This window comes from Salvelinus alpinus, chromosome 24 (assembly GCF_045679555.1).
Source record: "Salvelinus alpinus chromosome 24, SLU_Salpinus.1, whole genome shotgun sequence".
NCBI classification, from domain to species: Eukaryota; Metazoa; Chordata; class Actinopteri; order Salmoniformes; family Salmonidae; genus Salvelinus; species Salvelinus alpinus.
In genome coordinates, this window is record NC_092109.1 from 28,456,946 (window position 1) to 28,475,363 (window position 18,418).

General features: G+C 41.7%; 1 protein-coding gene across 2 annotated transcripts in view; it reads right to left on the reverse strand.

The window, feature by feature from the left end:
- LOC139552540 (nuclear protein AMMECR1-like) overlaps positions 1–13,760 on the reverse strand; it is a 34,175-nt gene extending 20,415 nt beyond the window's left edge. For both annotated transcript variants that reach the window (XM_071364363.1, XM_071364362.1), the window contains exon 1: positions 11,966–13,760. In XM_071364363.1, coding sequence (XP_071220464.1) covers positions 11,966–12,411 — 446 coding nt within the window. In that variant the 5' untranslated portion in view covers positions 12,412–13,760. The remainder of the gene's footprint in view (positions 1–11,965) is intronic.
- Between the last annotated feature and the right edge of the window lie 4,658 nt (positions 13,761–18,418).

The window sequence follows — 18,418 nt, forward strand, 5'->3', positions numbered from 1 at the left end:
ATCGAGGGAAAGATGAACAGAGCAAAGTACAGAGAGATCCTTGATGAAAACCTGCTCCAGAGCGCTCAGGACCTCAGACTGGGGCAAAGGTTCACCTTCCAACAGGATAACGACCCTAAGCACGCAGCCAAGACAACGCAGGAGTGGCTTCGGGACAAGACTCTGAATGTCCTTGAGTGGCCCAGCCAGAGCCCGGACTTGAACCCAATCGAACATCTCTGGAGAGACCTGAAAATAGCTGTGCAGCGTCACTCCCCATCCAACGAGACAGAGCTTGAGAGAATCTGCAGAGAAGAATAGGAGAAACTCCCCAAATACAAGTGGGACAAGTTTGTAGCGTCATACCCAAGAAGACACGAGGCTGTAATCGCTGCCAAAGGTGCTTCAACAAAGTACTGAGTAAAGGGTCTGAAAACGTATGTAAATGTGATATGTTTTTTAAATTAATTCTAATAAATTAGCAACATTTTCTAACCCTGCTTTTGCTTTGTCATTATGGGGTATTGTGTGTAGATTGATGGGGGGGGGGGACTATTTATTTGATTTCAGAATAAGGCTATAACGTAACAAAATGTGGAAAAAGTCAAGGGGTCTGAATACTTTTTGAATGCGCTGTAGGGTTGAGAAAAACAATTGTGGACACAATATTTGAATTGATTTCTCACATTCCTAATGGTGACACTGACAACAAAGGTCTTTCTCAACTAACATTGCACTGACAGATATTGATTGACAATGTGTAGCAAGTACTAAAAATAAGATTGCTACATGAGGTTTCTGTTACAGTTTGCTATTAGACAGAGCATAGCTCTCTGGTTTTACATTCAGGTGTTCTCTGGATCAAAGTAAAGCTAACCTTTTCTGTCAAAGCAGCAACCTGTCCAGTTTACTCTGCCTGTTTGTCATGGCCATATATAGACTCAGTCAGCACCATAGTTTGAGTTTGACTGGGCATTGGGAGCTAAAATCTATTTGAGCTAAAAATCTATTTTAAAATCAAGCGAGGCAGCAGTCAGTGACATTTTGTCTTGCGTTATGTGTGCCCAGAGAATTCCGTGCACCAGCAGATATACTGCTTTGCTTTCTCTGTAAACTGACAAAGTACCCTTAGTAGCCTACATGTTATGTTCAGTCTCTACCGACAAAAAACAACACACACAGTTGAAGCCAGAAGTTTACATACACTTATGTTGGAGTCATTAAAACAAATTTTTCAACCACTCCACAACTGTCTTGTTAACAAACTATAGTTTTGACAAGTCGGTTAGGACATCTACTTTGTGCATGACACAAGTAACTTTTTCCAACAATTGTTTACAGATTGAATTAAAAATTAAATAATATATGTATCACAATTTCAGTGGGTCAGAAGTTTACATACACTAAGTTGACTGTGCCTTTAAACAGCTTGGAAAATTCCAGAAAATGTCATGGCTTTAGAAACTTCTGATAGGCTAATTGACATCATTTGAGTCAACTGGAGGTGTACCTGTGGATGTATTTCAAGGCCTTCCTTCAAACCCAGTGCCTCTTTGCTTGACATCATGGGAAAATCAAAAGAAATCAGCCAAGACCTCAGAAAAAACATTGTAGACCTCCACAAGTCTGGTTCATCCTTGGGAGCAATTTCCAAACGCCTGAAGGTACCACATTCATCTGTTCAAACAATAGTATGCAAGTATAAACACCATGGGACCACGCAGCCGTCATACCGCTCAGGAAGGAGACGCGTTCTGTCTCCTAGAGATGAATGTACTTTGGTGCGAAAAGTGCAAATCATTCCCAGAGCAACAGCAAAGGACCTTGTGAAGATGCTGGAGGAAACAGGTACAAAATAATCTATATCCACAGTAAAATGAGTCCTATAACGTCATAACCAGAAAGTCAGCTCAGCAAGGAAGAAGCCACTGCTCCAAAACCGCCATAAAAAAGCCAGACTACGGTTTGCAACTGCACATGGGGACAAAGATCGTACTTTTTGGAGAAATGTCCTCTGGTCTGATGAAACAAAAATAGAACTGTTTGGACATAATGACCATCGTTATGTTTGGAGGAAAAAGGGGGATTCTTGCAAGCTGAAGAACACCATCCCAATCGTGAAGCACGGAGGTGGCAGCATCATGTTGTGGGTGTGCTTTGCTGCAGGAGGGACTGGTGCACTCCACAAAATAGATGGCATCGTGAGGAAGGAAAATGATGTGGATATATTAAGCAACATCTCAAGACATCAGTCAATAAGTTAATGCTTGGTCGCAAATGGGTCTTCCAAATGGATAATGACCCCAAGCATACTTCCAAGTTGTGGCAAAATGGCTTAAGGACAACAAGGTCAAGGTATTGGAGTGGCCATCACAAAGCCCTGACCTTAACCCCAACACCAGCTCTGTCAGGAGGAATGGGCCAAAATTCACCCAACTTATTGTGGGAAGCTTGTGGAAGGCTCCCCGAAACGTTTGACCCAAGTTAAACAATTTAAAGGCAATGCTACCAAATACTAATTGAGTGTATGTAAACTTCTGACCCACTGGGAATGCGATGAAAGAAATAAAAGCTGAAAGAAATCATTCTCTTTACTATTATTCTGACATTTCACATTCTTAAAATAAAGTGGTGATCCTAACTGACCTAAGACAGGGATTTTTACTCTGATTAAATCTCAGGAATTGTGAAAAACTGAGTTTGAATGTATTTGGCTAAGGTGTATGTAAACTTCCGACTTCAACTGTACATGTTTAACACACCCACACAATATGCTTATATGCAGGGAATATTGCAGATTAGCGTGTCCAATTAATTACCTAAAAGCATGGCAGCAGCTCCACCTCTTAGCCCTCAAATCACCTAAGAGATTTTGCACCTTTTCTCAATTACCCCCAGGATTACTGTCGCTAACTAAGTATGTTCCCACACAAAAGGATAATACTTGCATGGGTTAATACACTTTGTTAATATAGACCACTTTCAAATAGCTTAACTAGTCCTGATCTGGGCAGAGAAGGATGATGTATGAGGGTTCCAGCCTCATTCATACTTAAGGAGACATCTCTGAGCTGAGTATTAATACACTCTCTATTGTATAAACTCACTTCCCCAGAAGAAGAATTACATCAGTCCAGCAGGGCACATTGTGGAGGTAGATACATCTACCATGATGACCACCTCAAAAAGAAAGGGCCAGGAAAATAAAACGCATCTATTCTTAGTATCAATGCCTTTCTTGAAGCTCATGACTTCATGTATATTTAAAAGCCGGGGCAATACAGAGTGGAGGGAGGAAAGACGGTCTTGGGAAAGAATATGATAGAGTAAGGAAAGGAGGTGGAGAGAGAAATCAGTTGCTTACTAATCAACAATGTCAATATTCTTAATCCTCAACATGTGTTCAGAGTGAGGAATAGCTGAGGAGCAATCTACATTAAAATCAAGACCTCTCTGGACTGCACAGACAGCACTCGATAAGCGCCTGGGAATAACACAACAGTGGACAAACACTTCACAGTCTGAAAGAAGACTGTAGAGAGAAGAGGAAGACTGCACAGGAGAAAAAAAGTATGTCTGAGTGAGTGTGTGTGTAAGACAGAGGCATCGCAAACTTGCTTGATTGATGTCAGTTGATCCTAATAAGAAGTGATCTCTCAAGGGACAGACAGACAACTCCATACTTTCGAAGCGAGTGGGCAGCTCTGCTGTAATAGGTTGACTTCAGACAGACAAGCTCCTCCAGACAGCCAGTGAGTGAGTCAGTCCATCCGTCAGGCCGGCCACTTCATGGCTATGCAGTAGAGACCTAGCCAACTTAAGAGCCTGACGGTCGCAGCCTGCAGCTCCCTACTTAAGATGAATCGCTTTTAATCTGGCTGATGAACCCCTTGGCAAATAAGGTGAGCAGCAGCCTGAGAGAGGCTGTGTGAGCCAAGACATGAATCTATGGGAAAGCAAGTGCAGAGGTAGGGACACTTAACAAGAGCTGCAGTTGTCACCCCAGTCACCATTGTGGGGTGAAAGAACACCTTTAACGACTGTTTTCCATTGGTCTGACAAAAGCTGAGGTTCCATTTCCAAACCGTGAAATTCTACTTCAAAGGGATTTAGGTTAGAACATTTGTCTATCATACAGTTTCCTGACAAGAATCCATGATGAATCTCTTGCGAGTGAGCGGCCAGTTGTGCCTGCTAACTAAACATTCTATGGTGAGTGTTACGAGTTCTGGGGGGAGGGGCGACAGGGAACATTTTTGACATGCAGCCAGGGTTGATGGGTTCAGTGCGTTACAAAAGCCAGACTCCTGCGAGTCAACATGGATTTATCTTAATGAACTGCTGATGAATCAATCACACCATGAGGTCTGAGCAAACAAGAGAATCTTTCTAAAAACCCCCATGGCTGAGTCATGAAAATAGCACACTGGACCATTGGGCACTTCAGATATGAAAGGGAGACGGTGGGGGTGTCCTGGGTTTAAACAGCTAGAAAAAAATAAAATAATCTTTGCCGTTCAGGCAGGTAACAACACAGCAGCATGATCGTCTTTGTGTCCACTGACCACTGAGAATCAAAATTAAATTATTGTATTCCCCAGGCCCCTATTAGATGCTCACTATGCTATGTGTAATTCAGGCAATTTTTCCTCTGTCCCTCTACTCTAGCTTTTTTGGCAGAGCTCCCACTCGGTTCTGTGTGCCCATTCTGAAGAGTAATCCCAGCCTTCTAGCCACATACTAAAGGGATGTCCTATTGCATCACGTGCCATACTGTGTCCTTGACGATTCCACTCATCATCCATTCCCCCACCCACCCACAGCCAACACCATCTTCACATACCATACCAGCCCCCATCCAGACTGCTGTGTATGCCTGAAGAGTGAAGAGCAGACACATTCTCTCTCAATGGTTTCAATTAAACGTGGTAAAGGTTGATTAAACTACACTGAAAAAAATATATTAACGCAACATGTAAAGTGTTGGCCCCATGTTTCATGAGCTGAAATAAAAGATCACAGAAATTGTCCATATGCACAAAAGCTTATTTTTCTCAAATTGTCTGCACACATTTGTTTAAATCCCTGTTAATGAGCATTTCTCCTTTGCCAATATAATCCATGCACCTGACAGGTGTAGCATATCAAGAAGCTAATTAAACAGCATGATCATTACACAGGTGCACCTTGTGCTGGGGACCATAAAAGGCCACTCTAAAATGTGCAGTTGTGTCACACAACACAATGTCACATGTTTCAAGTTTAGGGAGCGTGCAATTTGCATGGGGATTGCAGGAATGTCCATCAGATCAGTTGGCTGAGAATTTAATGTTAATAACTCTACCATAAGCCGCTTCCAAAGTAATTTTAAAGAATTTGGCAGTATGTCCAACCGGCCTCACAACCGAAGACCACGTGTAACCAAACCAGTCCAGGACCTCCACATCAGACTTCTTCACCCGCCGCATCGTATGAGACCAACCTCCCGGACAGCTGATGAAACTGTGTTTGCACAACCGAAGAATGTCTGCATAAACTGTCAGAAACCGTCTCAGGGAAACTCATCTTCATGTTCGTCGTCCTCACCAGGGTCTTGACCTGACTGCAGTTCAGTGTTGTAACCGACTTCAGCATTTGCTGATCGATGGGGAGCAACTGCTCACATTCGATGGCCACTGTCATGCTGGAAAAGTACTCGCTCACAGATGAATTCCGGTTTCAACTGTACCGGGCAGATGGCGTCATATAGGCGAGTGGTTTGCTGATGTCAACATAGTGAACAGTGTGACCCATCGTGGTGGTGGGTTTATTGTATGGGCAGGCATAAGCTATGGACAACGAACACAATTGCATTTTATCAATGGAAATTTCAATGCACAGAGATACCGTGACGAGATCCTGAGGCACATTGTTGTGCCATTCATCTACCACCATCACCTCATGTTTCAGCATGATAATGCACGGCCCCATGTCGCAAGGATCTGTACACAATTCCTGAAAGCTGAAAATGACCCAGTTCTTCCATGGTCTGCAGACTCGCCCGACATGTCACCTGTTGAGCATGTTTGGGAAGCTCTGGATTGACGTGTATGACAGTGTGTTCCAGTTCCCACCAATATCCAGCAACTTCACACAGCCATTGAAGAGGAGTGGGACAACATTCCACAGGCCACAATCAACAGCCTGATCAACTCTATGCAAAGGAGATGTGTCACATGGCATGAGGCAAATGGTGGTCACACCAGATACACACTGTTTTTTTTTTATCCCTGCCCCTACCTGCATATCTGTATTCCCAGTCACATGACATCTATAGATTAGGTCCTAATGAATTTATTTCAATTGACTGATTACCTTATATGAACTGTAACTTAGTAAAATCTTTGAAATTGTTGCATGTTACGTTTATATTTTTGTTCAGTGTACATGAGTAAAAGGGTGATCCAACACTACCCATTAGGTATCCATCCATTGCTGATGGATGAATGGATCATTGGTGATGGATGGATGGATCATTGGTAGCAACGTGTGATAGGCCTAACCGATTTCATCTCAACTCACAAAAACACATTGGGATGGAATCCAGTCGGAGAACCAGCGTTCTGCACTGCAGAGGTCCAACCCTGAGGACACAGACAGTGTGTCTCTGCAAAGCACATCAAACAAGGGCTGCTTTTAAAAAGCTTTTTCAAGCATATTTAACTGAGCCCAGTTAGTCACTCAGTCCTAATTTAAAGCAGTGAGTAAGTCAAATAAATTTCAGCAAGCCATTACACCCACCATCTCAGATTGTCCGAAATAATATATATATATAGTTAGAAACAGATAAGATTAGCATTCCTGCGACATTGTTTAAAAAAAAATATTATTTGATCTGTGAGAAATTAAGCTAATTGATTGCACGTAAATTGGCCCTTTTAATTTATTGGACTTATATAATATCTAATAAATATAGTACTCAACATTTGATTGGGACCAAACTTTTTTTCTATCAATGACTGAGACATGAGGAATCCAAATAAATGGTCAAAAACCACCCATGGACTCCCCACACACCAACAAGTATACAGTATCAGTTCTCTATAACAAGTAGTATGGTGCTACGGCAAAATAATGTTCAAGTAATGCTAATCTTATCTGTTTCTAACAACAGAAACTATTTCAGAACAATCTAAGATGTTGGGTGTCAATCCTCTTTCTGGTGCTCTTTGACGTGGAACGAACCAAATGGAAGAACTTGACAGGTACATATTAGTTCAGATGAAGAGGTATGTCATCACATGAAATGTTTTAGGAGGTGCTTCAAATCCTCTCCTCTGTACCAATCAGTCCATTCAAATAATAAGTGCCATCCCAAACAGTGGAAACACTAGAAAAAGCTACAGGGGCGTTTTAATGCGCATTGCTACATCTGGAGCCCAGTTCACACACAGACACCTTCCCACTGCAGACTGACTACTAATCAGTCCTGATGACATCACTGCCCACCATAGTCACATTGCACTATATTACCCAGTCCCAGCTTAGTGCCAGCTTTCACACTGAGGGGGCAATTATTCAGGAGATTTAAAATTGTCGTAAGTCACATGCATATAGGCACATATTACACTCCTTTGGCTTCTGATTTATGGGTCACAGGTGGAGCTGGTGTTGTGGGCAGGAGTGTGTGCAGAGATCAGATGGGGTGTGGGAGGGGCTGGTGTCATGTTCCTCACATCATCAGTTCCTCAAGTAGAAACCACCATGTTGTGTGTGGCACTCGGTTTCAACCTGGCAGGCCCAGTTCATCTACCACATTCTAGTAGTCTAGAATAAATCACGAGGCTTGAAGTAGGTTTAATGTTCATTTGAGCCCTGGTAGAGCAGCTATATTATACAGCCATGGTTATGGCAACAACCCTCCTCTTGGAGCTGATCCACGCCACCTGATCAGTTGAATCCTCCTGGTGGTAAACACACTGGCCTGGATGGATCAGACTACTCCCATCTCCATTTTAGACGTATAGGCTAATGCAAGTGGGGGTAGACTTGGAGAGGAACTGAGTGAAGTCTCTCAACACAGGGAAAGCCCTTGCCATTCAAATCTAAAATGAGCATAAAGATGACACAGGTGTTAAAATATAGAAAAGCAGAGCGGTGTTCAGTTCCTTGTCTTCATAGCTGGAAAGAGATTGCAGACAGCACTCTGTATTAGTACCATACTAATGTCAGAACAGCAGGGAGGGGCTTGAACATGTGTGTATGCTATTGCCTCTAGTATACCCGTCATGGCATTACTCATCTCTTCCCTCTGCATTACCGCCCAACATTACAAGCATGTTGCAAACAACTACCTCTGGGTGATCAATTCCCTATTTAAGAATGTGTAACTTCAAACAATCATATGAATGTGAATGTATGAGATGCCTTCTATTGAAGAAAAACAGCCCAACACATTTTTTTCAGGTTTTGTTTCAATCTTTCCAAAAGAGCGGAACTGGATATCAAATAAATTATTTCACATGGAAATTCCCATTGAAGGAAAATTAAACTGGGCTTTCAACCTCCTCCATCCCTTTCCACCTGCCACACTCTGCTTGGATTTTCAGTCCCATTTTCTGACATCAGGCAGAACTTTCACTTGACCCCTAAATCCTAGGACAGTGGGCATCAAACGGATCAACAGATTACAGTGCATCATCACCATGGCCCTGAGCACTATCAGGTTACTGCTTCATGTAACACTCACAAAACACACTGATTCAGACTGGATGAATACGGAGTATCCCCAACATACACAAGATGTTCCACTTGTGACAGAACTGTCTAGTGAGGCTGAATTAGTTTCACTGTTAAACAGATACTGAGCTGGTACTTAGGAATCAAGGGGAAATCACCTCCAATAAACTAACAGCTACCAGGATTCTCACACTAGTAAGTCAATACATAGACCTCTAAGTCAAGAAATCCCTGCGCGTGTAAACGGAGACATGGAATCAAGTGTCCAACTCTCAATCAATGGTTCTACCGCTACTCTTCCTCTATCCAACATTAACAAAATGGGAAGCATATACTTTGTGTGACCCGGCTTATGCATTTGTGTGAGGTAGCTTAGCAAGGCGGCAGGTAGCCTAGTGGTTAAGAGCGTTGGGCCAGTAACTGAGAGGTTGCTGGTTTAAATCCCCGGGCCGACTGGGTGAAAAACCTGTCGACATTTCCCTTGAGCAAGGCACTTTAACCATAATTGCTCCTGTAATTCGCTCTGGATAAGAGTGTCTGCTAAATAACTAAAAGGGAGAGGCAAAGAGATAAATATGTTAAATATAAATTTGCACCCTTTCCCTTACATATCTATATAAACAAATGTCTGGCCATTTCCAAAAGGCATGATGATAAAGGCGGGTGGCAAAACTCTGTATCTATAAGATAGCCATACGTTATTGTCCATAAAAAAAATAAAAAAAATATCAAAATGCCTTGACGCATAAGTATGTTTTAAGCAGGCAATTATTATACATTCGGGAAAAATAGTGTGTTAAATATAGTAAGGAAGAAATGACTGCATGTTGTCAGGATTTGCTATAAAGAAGAAAACAATGTTGAAATGAATGGTATCAATAGAGTTTGTCTCCAGGCCTCCCACTAATGTTTCAAACATCTACATTGATATAGAATAATGGACAGGATGTTGATTTTACTTTGAAATGAAGGCACAGCACTAATATACTAGTTAACACTTGTGTGTACCCCCCATTAGTTTTTTCTTCTAATAAACACTTGTGTGTATAGACAGAGTCCGTGTGAAATGTATATGGTAGTAACAATGCTACAAGAAGGTGGCTGAGAGCCATATTTGGTTTGTAAATGGATGCCTATCTGTTAAAATGTGGTCTTGCACACTAGTATGCAGAGAATGCCTCCCAGTTACCTAGCTGTGCAATGGCCAATTACCATTTTAACAGCCTTAGAGGAGAAAAGTACATTGGCATCTCATTAAAAATAGCATCCCAATGTTTACTGTGAGCAAGGAAAGGCCACCATGACAACAACTCCCTAAAGCTACTCTGGCTGTTAGGTTGGCTGTAATAACTGATGGTGTAATGATGTATGCCTAACTAAGTGTGTAGACTGTCATTACCAACAGAAAATACACATATTGGGATTTTAACACAATGCCATTGGTAAATGTAGGCCTAATATTGCATAAAATATTGTCTCTACTCATGAACGTGTTGTGGACAAACCTCCCCCTTTAAATTAACAATATGTAGAAGCTGTCCAACTTTTTAATGGTTATTACATTCAATGCTGTATGGATTCTTGAAGAATGTCAATTATGCCTTCAGATTGAAGACAACTGTAAATTACACTATCATAAACCAAAACGAAGGTTGTAGGCTACTAATAAGAGTACTAGAATGGTCGTGAAACTTCATATGATGGTCCAAAGGTCAGCCATGTTGGTCAGGTAGTTGATCAACAATGGCTTACCAGTGCTGTGATAAAACAGTGTTTTAAAATAAATTAATTTGGAGAATTTATCTGCACTGTATGTTTGTTAGATAGCCAGACAGTTTTAGAGAAATGATTCCATACATTTTTCGAATTAACTGCCAATATAACATTCCATTCAAACAATGTAGTCAATCCACAGCCATACACTGTCAAATCAGTTGACGATAGGATTTAGACAAGTTGTAAATGCAATAAGTACTGATATTGTATCATATATTATCATTCGCAGCTTTCCAATAAATATATATATAAATATATATTACAGTTATGGTCTGTTTACATATTTTTTAGAGGCTATTTATACAGAAAATGCATATAAAACCCACAACGTGTATAAACCCAATCATATGACAATAATTATATTACACAATGTACATATCACACGACTTACATTTACTTTCCTGCAAAAGTAAAATCAGGACTATGCCTCTACTGCTGTTCATTCCAAATAGACTGGTTTGGATTTCTCCCTGACCAATATGGCTGCCATTTTGAATCAATTCTGTAACTTTCAGGGTTTATGACATATCCTATTAAATTACTAGAGGGGGTCTCTAAATGAATTAGTCCTTACGGTTTTTGTAAACAAGCAATGTAGTTAGGTATAGTCAATCTCACAGCCTGATAGTCCTTGCATCAAATAGTTATGTCTATAGTTGTATGAAACACAGGCTAGATCGTATTTTAATCGTAGCCCCTGTGTCATCACTGATCAGTATCGTCGATTATACCTGTCAGGGATAACTCCGTCGATGTGGTTCACATTTTTTTGGGGTATCGAATAGCATCTTTGGTGTTGCCACATCAAGCAAGTCAATGTGTAATGAGGCTTTATGAGACACGCTGCTAACTGTATGCCTAACCATAACCTTGAACTAAGACCAAAAAGGCAAATTATGGTTTTATACGATACAGCCAATATACGATATAGCCAATTTTGACTTTGCCCCTGGCCTATCTAGTGGGAACCCGTCCTCTGTCATGGTCGATTGACACAGACAAGGCAGCTAGTTAAATTCTAGATCTCGACTTTGGATGAAGGAATATAATCAAGCCGTGTCATTTTCAGAACACAGAAAAAAAATGACAAACACACCACGCGCCGTAACACAACAATTGTGTGGTGTTTTCTAAACTTTCTAAAATGTAAAGTTGAAACTCGCCCTTGCTGGCTACCAAGCTAACGTAGCCTTTAATGCTAACTAGCTACTGTTTTTCTTTGTTGAACTAGCTAGCGGACGTAAGCACCACACCACCCAGTGAAAGTAAACTTTATCCAAGTAGCAGCAGCAATATATTAATTTACGAAAGTTGCACAGCTCAACCAATTGACTTTTATTTTCACTACTACATTACAATTGTTTCGTTATCTGCTTGCTGGCTAACGTTAGGTAAGAACGTTTACTACACAGTCGATAATATTGCTTATTCAGTCATTAACGTTAGCAATAGTAGCTACTACTTAACAACATAATATTAGGACGAAACTTACTAGGAATCGTTTGTAAACCTAGGTGTTCGGGGAGGTTGGTATCCATACAGATGGCAATAAAGCACGTCGAAACAGAAGCAGCACATCTCCGCCGAAACAACCATCTTCCTGCCTCCACTTCCCGAACCAGATCCCGGGCTTAGATTCGGGGAGAGGCCAGTTGAGTTGTAGCCTCCCGGGGTTGGGGACAACGCGTTGGTGCTACTACTACTACCCCCAGGACACCCCAGGCCGTTCACTCGATTCATGTTCCCTGCCGCCACAGTCGAGGAGGAACCAATCCCCAAGTCCGATCCACAATGTCCGGTCCCTGCCACTCCGTTTCCCGCCCCCACCCCGCCAGGACCCCCCGACCCGGGGGATCCCGACAGCTTCTGCTTCTTCACCCCGCAGCACCCGGCCGCCATCTTGGAACAATCTGCACCGACACACCGCTTCCGACCCATCACCGTCACCAAGGGAAGGGTGGGGGGAAAAGCCGACCAGACGTACAAATCCCACTGCGTTAATACGTGTGACGGACAATGCCCCACTTTCACTTTTTTTTGTCGGGCGACGTTAAATCCAATATGATGAGACTGCAATGTCACCCTATCTTTGCCTTTAAAAATACGTGACTTACGCAAAGTCCTTATGTGTTTTCGCTAAGAAGACAGCTGTGAACCACTTCAAACTGTTCGATTGATCTCAGATATTGTCCAAAATACGGGTCCCTTCTTCGGAACACGATAACCACCGAGGTGATTTCACAAAGCAATCTTTCTCTCGAATGATGCAGAAACTCATTCAACCTCACTAGCTTCCCAAGAGGAAAAACAGTTAGCTAGCTAGCTAGTTAACTATTCAGTCAGTAGCCAGATGTGGAGCTGTGACAGCTACTGCACTGCACCCCCCGCAACAGAGACAATCCTTTTTGTGTGGGAGTCGGGAGCTTGAGTACGCAGGACCCATACGCTTCAGCACGAATAGTACATTACGCTCCGGACCATGTAGTTTGACATTGCACCAGTTGTTTACTTTCATCCGAACTTCTAGCTAGACAACTGATCCAATATTGGAGGTCCAAACGTCAAGTCGACGCAAAATAAAATGCCATTTGGCTATTATGCAGTTTGAGCCATCAGACAGCGTCAGCGCCGACCAAGTCATTTCAACAATCCAGCTGATCAGTTTGCACATGCATTTTGTCAGTTCTCGGACAGTTTAAAACATCTTATTTAAACCCCAGCGTCATGTCAGCGCTGAAAGTTTGCTGTATATTTGTTTGGAGTCAGCTTGTTATCCGTCTACTGTGATGCATTTTGAGAGAGCAGCATTCTTTCTATTCCATCTGTCCGAAATCCTCCGGGTTTGGTCTCTCGCTCTTCGCCCGACTCATAGCGGCTACCATTAGCCTGGTAGCCTCTGTACTGTTAGGGAGGGGGGACCTGTGATCATCTGTAGTCACTGACAGTATTTACCTTCTCAACGCCGAAATAGGATCCAGGAAATGTTTTGCGATCGATTCCTACGCATAATGCGTAGTCACACCGTATGGTGTCCGTGTCAAATCTGAATTCTTGCTGCGAATTACGCAGAAAAAATGCTGCTTGTGCTATCCTCAATTCCTAATCAATTTGGCCTCAACCGCGTGAGGATGCCGATGTTCGATTGCAATTTCTCATGTACAATTAGACTATTTGTATCCAACTTCACTTAGAGAAAGCAAACATGCATCCCTTGAAATCCTTTTCGTTGCAGTCGTAAAATGTGCCGTCCGCCCTCTTGCTGCAGGTGATCAGCTGCTCTCCAGAATCGACTGGCGGCGCGAGGGATTTAGGAATAGCAGACCTGAAAATTGGATTCGATTCCTCACGATATTAGGCTATCAAAATACCAATGTAGGCTACTGAAAATATTGATTTGTCCATGCTGTTCAAGTTACCAACCGAAATGTAAAATCTTTATTATATTGCTGTTACACAGGCAGGTACAGTGTAATAATTTGTGTAACCTAGGTGGTACATCAACATACAGTACCTGCCTGGTTTTAGTCTATAACGGACCAACTGAGAACCATCGTTCGTGGTGTCATAACTCAGATCACACGGTGGGCTCTGCCAGTTGTTGGGGTGTAGATGTAAACTAGTTATCTAATGAGCTCTAGCCATGATCATGCAATGACATCACCACCCCTGAAACCGTAAGTAGTGTTGTCGTTGTTATGAACGAGGGTTCACATCCCAAATGAGGTCGGCCGTACAAGGACGACTCAGCTTTATATTGGGAAAGTTTCCTATCCTAATCATTTAACCAAAAGATGGCAACACCACCAAAGACCCTTCTCTTATGATCTTTCATAGTTGTACTGTAAGTGAGGGAGTGATACCAAGGTCAGAAAATGAAGATGCTTGCACTAAAAGTGTAGGTTTACACTTGCCTGAGGACTCACTCTGAATTTAATTACGCTGTTATATGGATCGGTACATACAGTACATTCAGTCTGAAACTGCCATCCTAGAAGTCATTCGTGTGACTTCAAAATGAGGGATGTTGTACAAAAATTAATCAGCGATTGGATCGGCTCTAACCAATCTGAGTATCAAAGTTGATAACGTCATCATGTATGCCGGCTCTGGCCCAACCCATCGGTTTCTGGGACCAATCTGAAAGGTCAGAATGTGTTGACGTTCCAGAAATCATCGGGAGGGGGGGAAATCCAGACTCATCGTGGAGAAGAAACATTAGTTGGCCGTAGCGATGTGGATGGGTAGCCAGGCAATGTTCACACCTCTGCAGATGACTGGCTGCTCCCTAAGTGAGGGCTTAAAATGGATGACAGTGAGGTTTCTCAGTGCTGAGCTGGGCAGATCAGATCAGGCAGGTTTGGAGAGAAAACACATACAGAGCCCTCTAAGCTGCTAGGCTGAATGAATGAGCATCAGCTTGAAGCGCTCAAACCTTTTGCAGCCCATCTTCATTTGAACTACTGTATATTGCAGATGGTTCTTTGCAAGAGCAGCAAACTACTTGCTACATGACCTTTAATAAAGGTAGACTCAGCAATATGACAACCGTTCACTCTAATCCCTGGTCCCAGAACAAAGAATTGATTGAGACATCAAATCAAATTGTATTTGTCATATGCATTGAATACAACAGGTGATATTTTTGGCCTTCCTGTGACAGCACCCGATGTCACAGGAAGGCCAAAAAGATCCTCAAGGACAACAACCACCCGAGCCACTGCCTGTTCACCCCGCTATCATCCAGAAGGCGAGATCTGTACAGGTGCATCAAAGCTGGGACCGAGAGACTGAAAAGCAGCTTCTATCTCAAGGCCATCAGACTGTTAAATAGCCATCACTAGCACATTAGAGGCTACTGCCTATATACATAGACTTGAAATCACTGGCCACTTTAATAAATGGAACACTAGTCACTTTAATCATGTTTACATATTTTGCATTATTCATCTCAAATGTATATACTGTATTCTATTCTACTGTATCTTAGTCTATGCCGCTTTGACATTGCTCGTCCATATATTTATATATTCTTAATTCCATTACTTTACTTAGATTTATGTGTATTGGGTTTATGTTGTGAAATTGTTAGATATCACTTGTTAGATATTACTGCACTGTCGAAGCTAGAAACACATGCATTTCACTACATCCACGATAACATCGGCTAAACACGTGTATGTGACCAATAAAATTTGATTTTGTGTAGACTTTACCATGAAATGCTTACTTACGAGCCCTTTCCCAACAATGCAGAGTTAAAAAGTAAGACAAACAAATGAGCAAATAAGGAAAGAGTAAAACAATAAAATAACAATCACAAGGCTATATACAAGGAGTACCAGTACCTAGTCAATGTGCAGGGGTATGAGGTAATATGTATATGTAGGTATGGGTAAAAGTGACTAGGCAATCAAGATACATAAACAAAGTAGCAGCAGTGTATGTGAAAGTGTGTCTGGCATCAACATGCATGTGTGTGTGCGTATGTAGTGTGTGAGTTGGAGTGTCAGTGTAGTAGGATGTGTGAGTGTGTGGGCAGAGTCCAGGGCATCGGAGTGCACAGCAGGATTTATTATAAGCGTCTGGCAGTGGTGGAAAAAGGACCCAATTGTTATACTTGAGGAAAAGTATAGATACGTTAATAGAAAGTTACTAAAGTAAAAGTGAAAGTCAAGCCAGTAAAATACTACTTGAGTAAAAGTCTAAAAGTATTTGGTTTAAAATATACTTAAGTATCAAAAGTAAAAGTATAAATCATTTAAAATTCCTTATATTAATCCAATCAAAATGTATTTGTCACATGCACCAAAAAAAACAGGTGCAGACCTTACCGTGAAATGCTTACTTACAAACACTTTATTCTCTATTTTTCTTAACTGTGTTTTTGGTTAAGAAAATATTTACTAAATAAACTAAAGTAACACAATAAAATAACAATAACGAGGCTACAGTATATACACGGTGTACTCAAAATGTAACGAGTACTTTTGGTTGTCAGGGAAAATGTATGGAGTAAAAATTACAATATTTTCTTTAGCAATGCAGTGGAGTAAAAGTAAAAGTTGTCAAAAATATAAATAGTAAAGTACAGATACCCCAAAAAACAACTTAAGTAAAAATACTTTAAAGTACTACTTCAGTACTTTACACCACTGGCGTCTGGATTAGTCTTGCTCCTTGAAAGCAGCAGCTCTAGTCTTTAGCTCAGTGCAGATGTTGCCTGTAATCCATGGCTTCTGGTTGGGATATGTACGTACGGTCACTGTGGGGACGACATCGTCGATGCACTTATTAATAAAGCCGGTGACTGTGGTGGTAAATTCCTCAATACCAACGGATGAATCCAGGAACATATTCCAGGCTGTGTTAGCGAAACAGTCCTCTAGTTTAGCATCTGCTTCATTGAGCGCATCACTGGTACTTCCTGCTTGAGTTTTTGCTTGTAAACACGAATCAGGAGGATTGAGTTATGGTCAGATTTGCCAAATGGAAGATGAAGGAGAGCTTTGTATGCATCTCTGTGTGTAGGGTAAAGGTGATCTGAACTTTATTTTTCTCGCAATATTGAACCATACCTTGAAGTTATTGCTATGTTTGGAAGGTTGTCACAGCTTCAGTCAGGTTAGAAACCTGATGTGGCAGTGTGATACATTTGTTGGGCTTTCTACCTGCAGCAGTGATACATCAGCAAGATGACTGGCGTTGTACTCAGTCAGAGGGAGCCAATTACAGTGCCTATATAAAGTCTACACCCCCCTTGGATTTCTTAACATTTTGTTACAAAGTGGGATTAAAATAGATTTAATTGTCATTAAATCTTTGGCTGCAAGTCTTCTTTGGTAAATCACATAAGAGCATTGCACGCCTGTGTTGTGCAATATTTGCCCGTTTATTCTTTAAGCTCTGTCAAGGTGTTGGGGATCATGGCTAGACAGCAATTTTCAAGTTGCCATAGATTTAAGCAGATTTAAGTCAAAACTGTAACTAGGTCACTCAGGAACATTCACTGTCGTCTTGGTAAGATTTGGCTTTGTGTTGTAGGTTATTGTCCTGCTGAAACAGAAACTCCTCTCCCCGTGTCTGGTGTAAAGCAGACTGAAGCAGGTGTTCTTCTAGGATTTTGCCTGCGCTTAGCTCCATCCCAAATCTTTTCATCCTGAAAAACTCCCCAGTCTTTGCTGATCTCAATCATACCCATACCATGATGCAGCCACCACCATGCTTTAAAATAGGGAGGCAGGTTACTCAGTGATGTGTTGGATTTGTCCCAAACATAAGGCTTTGCATTTAGGCCAAAAAGTGTATTCCTTTGCCATGTTTTGCAGTATTACGCCAAACAAAAATATAAACGCAACATGTAAAGTGTTGGTCCCATGTTTCATGAGCTGAAATAAAATATCAGTTGATGAAACTGGGTTTGCATAACTGAAGAACTTCTGCACAAACTGTCAGAAATTGTTTCAGGAAAGCTCATCTGCATGCTCGTTGTCCTCACCAGGGTCTTGATCTGACTGCAGTTTGCAGTCATAACTGACTTCAGTGAGCAAATGCTCAACTTCGATGGCCACTGGCAAACTAGAGAAGTGTGCTCTTCACAGATAAATCCTGGTTTCAACTACCGGGCAGATGGCCACTGAACTCTGGAGCTATTTTAAAATCACCAATGGCCTCATGGTGACATCCCTAAGTAGTCCCCTTCCTGTCCTGCAGCTCAGTTCAGAAGGACGACTGCATCTTTGATGTGTCTGGGTGGTTTTATACATGTCGGTGCTAAACCCTAATCCCCTACCCTTACCAATTTCAACTTCAATGGGGTAGGGACGTTCCAAGGATTCCGGATAGCACGGGCCATTTAATACATCAACAGCCTAATTATTAACTTGACCATGCTTAAAGATATATTCAATGTTTGATTTGAAAAAAGTTCAAGAGGGTTCTTTCTATA